This window comes from Trichomycterus rosablanca, chromosome 7 (genome assembly GCF_030014385.1).
Source record: "Trichomycterus rosablanca isolate fTriRos1 chromosome 7, fTriRos1.hap1, whole genome shotgun sequence".
NCBI classification, from domain to species: Eukaryota; Metazoa; Chordata; class Actinopteri; order Siluriformes; family Trichomycteridae; genus Trichomycterus; species Trichomycterus rosablanca.
Window position 1 is genome coordinate 41,795,697 of NC_085994.1, and position 9,323 is coordinate 41,805,019.

Genomic DNA, 9,323 nt, shown 5'->3' on the forward strand with positions numbered 1-9,323 from the left:
TGTTGTGCCATGTTCACCTCATTACCAAAACGTAAATCATCTAATGTTTTGGCTCATCGGTGTGTAATTTACTATTATAATAAACAAATAATTCAGGAAAATATTTAATTTCCATGATAATTTGTATTTAATGGTGGATGTGATATTTACTCTTCAGACGCAGCGAGGAGAAACTCCAGCCCTGTCGGGACATCACTCTGCTTTCTGCTGAAAAACATTAAAACAATCATTATTATCATATATACATTAATAATAATATACACCCAAAATTATATGCCAAAAATATGTGGACACACGTCTCCTGTTAAGAAACTACGATGCAATCCACCTCCGTCTTTTGGAAGGTGTCCTGAAAAGAAACCCACCATGAGGAACTCAAAAATGTCCTCACAGATAAAAAAATAAATAAATAATAGAACCCAGGAGCGTGGCACCATTACCAGCTGCACCTCGTGCCGCACAGGTTCTCCAAAGCAAATGTCACCACAGAGGTACCAGTGGAAACCATTAACAGAATTTGGTGATAAAGCGAGAGGAGCTGTTGGGTGAGCACAAAAGCAATGAGGAACACTGAAGTTCTGGAGATGATGGTGGAGTAAAGAAGATAGGAACAAGTGTGTCCTCATTATATTTGGGAGGTAGAGGATCAAATGCTGCAGAATGTGCTGGTGAAGTTAAGAAGCACTACAGGCGTGGCGGTGATGGTCAAACTGACAAGGATACGGACAAACAAATCAGTTAGCACTATCACCAAGTTACAACTGATGAAATCCTTGGTCTGGACACTAGCCACACATGGATGTAAAGAAATAAAGGCTTTAGAGAACAAGTGCATTGGAAAACTGCTGGAGGAAGATAATCACCACTGAGCGAATGTACGTGATGACCAGAAGAAAAAAAGAAGCAACCAAACCACTATAGGTCCTCAGAGTTTTGTTACTTTATCAACATTAAAGACCACGTTACTGTATGACCGGACTTGTGGAAGGTATCAGAAGACGAGGAGGACCAAGAACAAGCTGGATTGACAACACCACAACATGACATGATGTCTTAACAGCAGCAATGTTCCAATTCGTCCCAAAGGTCTTTAGTGGGGTTGAAATCAGGGTTCTGTGTAGTCGACTGGAGTTCCTCCACATCACCTGATCAAATCAAACCAAACCAAACCATGTCTTTATGCTGGATCAGGAAAGGTAATGGTTTGGCGTCCACATACTTTTGACCGTAATGTGTACGTTGCAGCAGAAAACAGTGAATGCTATTTTACACTAGTGCAATAATAACCAAAGGTGAAGCGGCAGCAGAGATGAACTCTATGTTTCCATACCCCCCACCAGACTCAGACGTGGTTGACTGGTACGAACCGCCATTTGCCCTACAAAGCCTGCTAACACCAAACCCTCAGACTTCCTGTTCCACTGTAGAGATGCACCAGAGCTCCACTTTAAAAACGTTCCTCAGACATTTTCTACCAAACACAACGAAACAAAAACAACTCATAAAGCAAAACGGTGCAAATAAAAGACATTAAGGGCGGCACCGTGGGTCGGTGGGTAGCACTGTGTCCTCACAGCAAGAAGGTCCTGGGTTCGATTCCAAGGTGGGGCGCTAAGGATCCTTCCTGTGTGGAGTTTGCATGTTCTCCCCGTGTCTGTGTGGGTTCCGTGGGGTTCAGCTTGCTGAGTCTCAGGACCGGTTGTGTTAGTGGACTCTTCTGTACATTTGCCCCCTGACCTGAAGTTTCTGGATGGTCTCGTCCTAATTCAGCTCTGCAGGTCGTGTTCAGAGTTTTCCTCTGGTCGTGGTGTGTGTGTGTGTGTGTGTGTGTGTGTGTGTGTGTGTGTGAGGGCTGCAGGTCTTCTGCAGGTCAGATGAGTGTGTGTATGAAACCTTTATTGGTTTTTACTTTGTGATGTTGTGTAGTCACTAGCTGCCCCCGTTTAATAGAAAACGAAGCAGCTACTACTGCATAAGAAAAGGTCCCCAACTAATGACCTTTAACCCTGATCCTAAATCACTGTAGTCACATGTCGGGGTTAAACTGCATGTTTATGGTCGTGTTTCGGTGGAGGACGTGGAGAACGTGGTTCATGGAGGATAAATATAGCTCTGAGTTCTCCACGGATCTGATCTGTGACCTGCACCATGTTTTCCTGCAGGGCAGAAAGAAACGAGAAGCACGGCGCCGTACAAACACTACAGATCCCGCTAACATCCCTACTGCTAACGTTAATGCTACTGCTAATGCTAACACTAACGCTACTGCTACTGAGGGAATCTTTACTGGATTCATCTCGTCCTGGTTATTAAAGAGTTTTTCTCTGCTGATGGTGGATAAAGAACAACTAATAAAACCTCAAACTACCAGAAAGTACAGAAACTACAGACACTCAGACACTCAGTACAGACGTTACACAGTCACACTGAAGCATCATGCTGTTATTAGCGTGTAATTATAGATGTCCTGTGTTATTAGTGGTCGCTCCTGACAGAAGTGTGTAATTACAGGGAAATCAGATCTTTGCACCCACTCTGCTCCCTGATCCAGGCCCCTGTGAGTTCCTGAACTGATCTGTGAGTTCCTGAACTGATCTGTACCATATTTGTGCTGTTTTACTGCACCAGAACAAACATCATGAACACCAAACAACCTCGTGCAGATCCTTAGTTAGACCAGCAGATTCAAACCGTGTGCATGAAACACCTTCAAAAAGCTTCATCATATTGGAATATAAATAAACAAGCTGCTCCCACAGCAAACATCACACAGGAAACCGAAACTGAGCGGCATTGAGAACTTAAATAAAGTGTGAACATTATCTGGACTCTCCTACAAACTAAGGAGAAGTGGGCTCAGATGCTTTATTTATAGCAATTGATGTGTATCGAAGCACAACTGGAGTGAGCACAAATTCCCACAGACACATTCCAACATCTTTTTCAGTGGATGGGAGGTAGATATTGCTGAGCAGAAAGTCTCATGCTGGTAAAATGTGAAGTCCAACAAGATTTTGATCAGCTCAGAAGTAAAGGTAATCATAAGGTTGCCGATTCAAGCCCCATCACAGCCAAGTTGCCATTACTGGACCCCTAATCAAGGCTCTTAATCCTCATTTGCTTGTCATGATTGTAAGTCGCTTTGGACAAAAGCACCTGCCTGATCACGTGTACACATACTTTTGCTCATAAGGTGTATGAGTGCTCTAAACCTTTTCCACATCACCTGGTTCCACATCATCATCTAATTATTATTCAATCATTTAGTTCCTTTATTTTAACACTATTCGACCTCATTGAGAAATAAAAAAAATCTATAAAAATAAATTAACATTTAAAAACAATAAAATAACAACAATAAAGTCTAATTAATTGTTATTTTAAACCTTAAAAAGGTTAAAAGTGAATATTTTTGGTCTCGACCTTCAGTGAGAAACGATCCTGTAAATTCGGACACAGTAAGATTCACTGAGCTGATTTCACCACCAGAGGGCGACAGAGACGCAAAAAACAGAATCATTAGCGCTCACATGGACCTGCGGGTCTGTATCAGTACAAAGCTCGCTCGACTGTGTACAGTGTTTTATTTCAGGACAGTACCAATGAGCAGATTCACCATAAATGTTAAAGCCCTAAACTGTGCTGGTGAAAAATCTATAAAATAATTGAATCAATAATGTTTTTTAGGGTTTTTTTTGGAATGGAGAAGTTTAGGTTTCAACCATGAAGCCATAGGAGAAACAGTTGCAGTGTGTGTGTGTGTGTGTGTGTGTGTGTTGGCAGTTCTAACAAGTGCAGACATGTTTACACACCCTACATTAACAACAGCTTACTAACGACAACCACAAATCCATAATAGTTAGGACCATCTGAAAAATGTAAATAAAGCAGCAGTGATTTACGTTCTTTATAAACACTGCTGAGGTCAGAAGTTTACATACACCCCGGCTGGTTCCTCTCAGTTCTTCACATGATCAGGTGCTGTGTAGCTGTGCTATTAAAGCCGAGTGACCCTCGGTGTGATCTTATCAGCTAGATAAACAGCAGCCGCTCTTCTGACAGGCGTCTCACGAGACGTTGAAGTGTGTCTGTGTGTTGGAATTTGGGCCCGACATGTGTCCACGTGTCTAACTCGCTTAATAGAAGAGTTCTGGTTATAAAAGACTCTCAGCTTCAACATGAGTGAACCCACACCCCCATACAGACCCAAACAACCACAGTTACCCAGGGGCCAGGGGCGTCAGATCACTCTCTAATATCTAAACTGTAATAATATTAGTGTAGTAATAGATAGATAGATAGATAGATAGATAGATAGATAGATAGATAGATAGATAGATAGATAGATAGATAGATAGATAGATAGATAGATAGATAGATAGATAGATAGATAGATAGATAGATAGACAGACAGACTGATTAATAGATAAATAGACAGATAGACAGACAGACAGACAGATTGATCACTTTATTAATCCCAAAGGGAAAGTCAAGTATTACAGCAGCTCAAGCTACATTAGAAATAATGATTAAGTAAGTATTACTGTACAGTATTTCTTAATAATGAATATAATAAATATGTAATATGTGATATAATAGACAGTTATAAAAGTGTCCTGAGCAGTAAACACAGAAGTGTAATGTAGGTTCTATAAACAGAGGGACAGATCATGCTTCATGAGTACTGATAGTCCTGGTTTCAGTGTAAACAAGGAAGCACATTATTATAAATCTAAGCTCACTATTACACCCACTAACCTACCAGAATTAAGAACTGAAACAACAGAAACCAAACCCTTTATGTCCATATTCAGCACAACCTTGGATAACAAAACCACAGTCTCTAATTAAAATAATTAGAGACATTCTGAACTCCCGCGGGCACAATTGGCAGCACCTGAAGCAGACAAAATTGCTGCTGAGTCTGCTAGGAGGGAAAAGGCCGAACTAATAAGTGAGAGAGGTCGTTAAAGGTTGTGCAAGAACTCTGCTTAGCACCTCGAGGCGTCTGTACAGAAGTGGCCGAAGTACGGGCGAATAAGAAGGGTTCGAGTGAATGCACACGCGTCTAAGGGGGCGTAAGGCTGGTGAATATACCCCCCTCGGATGCAGTTGGGATCCCCAGCAGCAGCAGACTAACTGACTGTGCTAAAAATAGTGAGAAAATGCATAAAGAAATACAAAAAACCAACAGACGTCCTCTAAAACAAGCAGCACGGAAGCTGCAGTGCAAACACGGCTAAAAACTGCAAGTGTATCAGATAACGTGGAGAAATGCAGCAATTAAGTACAAACAAGCCAAATCTTTATGTTTTTCTTTATATATTTATTAAGACAGTAACTGAATTTACTAGAAGTGTGACAGAAACTAAATCTAAAACACCGTCCGACTGAACCAGTGATCATTTTCTTTTTAATAACGAGGTGGAAAAAATTTGTAAATACGACTTCAAATTCGTATGTTTGCCACCTCGTCTTATTGGTCGCAGTTATAAGAACACGACGATACAGGCTTACATTATTAAACATAGAATTTAATGTGACAGTTTGTACACCCTCTGTATGTTCTGTTCATTTAAAGTGAATAAGGAAACACATTTAGCTTCATACAAAAACTAAAACATGCATTTTAAAATGTAGAAATAAATTATGGTTTATGACACGTTTCATATTTGGTGTGTTTAATCTGTTAAATTCGTGCTGAAGTTTGTTTCCTGTACAAAACATCATTATCACTTAAAATCAACAAAACATCGAATCCAGGGGAAGGGAGGGGGGCACAAACTTTTGCAGCAGGTTGTGTGAGAGGTCGGTGGAATCAGAAGTTCAGAAGTTCTGATTATAAAAGCAGGAAAATCTGCACTAATTCTAATTTAACAGCCAAAAATATCAAGACTTTCATTTTTCAGGGTGTTTAAGAGTTCAGAAACCACACACACACACACTCACACACACACACTCACACACACACACACACACACACACACTCACACACACACTCACACACACACACACACACTCACACACACACACACTCACACACACACACACACACACACACACACACACACACACACTCACACACACACACACACACACACACACACACACACACTCACACACACACTCACACACACACACACACACACTCACACTTAATGCTGATGACTTCCTCTAGTGAGGGGAAGTTTTCAGATAAGATGGAAATTTAGCACCCAGCAAGTGTTATTGTGTGAGGTGTGTGTGTGTGTGTGTGTGTGTGTGTGTGTGTGTGTGAATAGTGTATGTGTGTGACTGAAGACTGAAGAAGAACAAAAATCTTTACAAACTAAAAACCTCAAAGTGATTCTGCCTTCAACCAACCAGCAAGAAACTAGTGGTGTGCGATACTGCCACATTTGGTATCGATCCGATACCAAGTAAATACAGGGCCAGTATCGCCGATATCGATCCGATACCGATACTTTTTACTTACAAAGCGGTTTATTTACTTTCATGTAGGGAAGAGCAGTGTGTGTCATGATTTATGAGGGTGAATGTATCATCAATATGCTTTGACTAATAAATGAAATTTTGTGTTCATTAGTTAATCACGTGCATGTAAAAACCCACTACAGTTTGTAGGCAAATAAAAAGTAATTTTATTAATGTAATAAACTTTAATGAAGTCTGGGGTTTTTGTTGAGAAACAATTATATAATAAGAAAACATAATTCCCCTCTCATTACACTCTCTGGCTTTGTGTAAAATGAAGTACAGAAAAATATTAAAGAACGTCAATTATTTTTTCATAGAAAGTTCTTGTTCATAAACAATAATATAAAAAAAACTAAATTCATTCCTTCACTGCAATTCTTCTCTGGTTTAAAAACAAGTACAGTACAACTTTAAAACTGAAGGACAAATGTTTTAAAACTTTTTTTTAATTTACTGATGAAAATATCCACTCCTCTCTGTATGTACTTTCTCTGCTGTATGTAGTGTCGCTTAGTCACATGACGGCACGACAATAAAACACAGCGGAACAGGGAACGTACTGAATGTAGCGGAGAAAAAACTTAAACTAAAGTATCGATCCCATCACGCTAGTATCGATCCGATTTCAATACCAACGTTGGTATCGATACTATCGATATTTGAGACAATTAAGAAAAACTTAATTGTGGGTAATAAGAGGATGGCACCAACTGATGACTGAGTGAATCAGAGTGAACCTCACGACACTACATCTGTATTTAATACATAAACATACAAACAACAAATAAATACCTATAAATACTTATATATACTCACAAATGCCCCAAATACCCATACACACTCATAAACACACCGTAATACTAATAAATACTAATAAATACTAATAAACACACCTTAATACTAATAAATACTCATAAATACTAATAAATACACCTTAATACTAATAAATACTCATAAATACTAATAAACACACCTTAATACTAATAAATACTAATAAATACTAATAAACACACCTTAATACTAATAAATACTCATAAATACTAATAAACACACCTTAATACTAATAAATACTCATAAATACTAATAAACACACCTTAATACTAATAAATACTCATAAATACTAATAAACACACCTTAATACTAATAAATACTCATAAATACTAATAAACACACCTTAATACTAATAAATACTCATAAATACTAATAAACACACCTTAATACTAATAAATACTCATAAATACTAATAAACACACCTTAATACTAATAAATACTCATAAATACTAATACACCTTAATACTAATAAATACTCATAAATACTAATAAATACACCTTAATACTAATAAATACTCATAAATACTAATAAATACACTTTAATACTCATAAATACTAGAAAATAAATTTTAATACTCATAAATACCACTTAATACTTATAAATACTCATAAATACTAATAAATACCCATCAACACTCATAACGACCTATAAATAATCATACCCAATACCCATAAACTCAGTAGTGTGGAGCTGATTAACTAGATTAGGTGTTTTACTAAATGAAAACACTCGTTACTCTTGATTGGTGTTGATGAGGAGTATTTTCTGATCCCTGCAGCTCCTCATCAGGATCACTGATGTGAACTCGGAGGTCTCATCACCAGATCACAGAGATCATCACTGTGAGGATCTGATCAAGGGCAAGCTGTAGCCTAGTGGTTAAGGTACTGGACTAGTAATCAGAAGGTTGCCTCACCTCTGCCAGGTTGCAACTGTTGGGCCCTTGAGCAAGGCCCTTAACCCTCAATTGCTTAAGACTGTATACTGTCGCTTTGGATAAAAGCGTTCGCTAAATGCTGAAAATGTAAATGATCACTGTGAGGATCTGATCACTGTGAGTGACGTCATCCGTCCAGATTTCACTGAAACACGTTGAACTGATCCAGTGTGAACGAGTGTTTTTATGAGGACCGACCAGCAGCTCCCACATTCAACCAAATACTCTCGTACCTGGTCCTCGCAACACACACACACACACCTAAATACACCTGTACACACACACACACACACCTGAATACACCTGTACACACACACACACACACCCCTCAGTTACAGTCACCTGCTGCTTCACTTCTTTAGTTCTGCAGTTTTACTAAAATCTGATAAAAATCTTAAAGTCAGACTCACCTCGGTCCTCAGCGGTTAAACCTTCAGGCCGGCGTGTGTGTGTGTGAGTGTGTGTGTGTGTGTGTGTGAGTGTGTGAGTGTGTGTGTGTGTGTGGAGGTTAGGCCGGTTCTTCCACTCCTGTCGTGTTGGCTTTGTCACACCCGTAAATCGACTCCGTTTTTCTTCTCTTCCTGTTTCAGACGATTTTTCTTTTCTTTTCTATGAATCTCCATGTGTGTCTGACTGCAGTGTCATCATTCAGTAACTGCTCTCCTCTGTGTGTGTGAGTGTGTGTGTGAGTATGTGTGTGTGTGTGTGTGTGTGTGTGAGTGTGTGTGTTTTCCCTCAGCTACAGTTAGAGGAAGTGTGAACTTTACAACAGAAGTGAACTTTAAACTTTAAACCAAATCATGGAGATAAAGTATAGAAACAGATCAAAGAGATTGAACTCTTTTAGCTCCGCCCCTTTGTGATGATAATTTTTTGTGGGGTGGGGGGGGGGGGGGTTTGAGTGGACCTTGTGTGTGTGTGTGTGGGGGGGGGGGGGGGGGGGGGTAATATGGTAGGGGACAGTGGGAGCCTCGTGGGTAGAGCTTTGGGCTATCAACCAGAAGGTTGGCGGTTCAAATCCAGGCTCTGCTATGCAGCCACTGTTGGGCCCTTGAGCGAGGCCCTTAACCCTGTCTG

The 9,323-nt window shown here is 39.6% G+C and overlaps 1 protein-coding gene across 2 annotated transcripts in view; it reads right to left on the bottom strand.

The window, feature by feature from the left end:
* dennd2da (DENN/MADD domain containing 2Da) overlaps nt 1-8,852 on the bottom strand; it is a 33,870-nt gene extending 25,018 nt beyond the window's left edge. Inside the window, exons 1-2 of one of the 2 annotated variants that reach the window (XM_062999501.1) lie at nt 8,657-8,852; nt 151-207 (exon numbers count right to left, since the gene is read on the bottom strand). In XM_062999501.1, coding sequence (XP_062855571.1) covers nt 151-193 — 43 coding nt within the window. In that variant the 5' untranslated portion in view covers nt 194-207; nt 8,657-8,852. The remainder of the gene's footprint in view (nt 1-150; nt 208-8,656) is intronic. The other variant, XM_062999499.1, reaches the window with a different exon arrangement.
* Between the last annotated feature and the right edge of the window lie 471 nt (nt 8,853-9,323).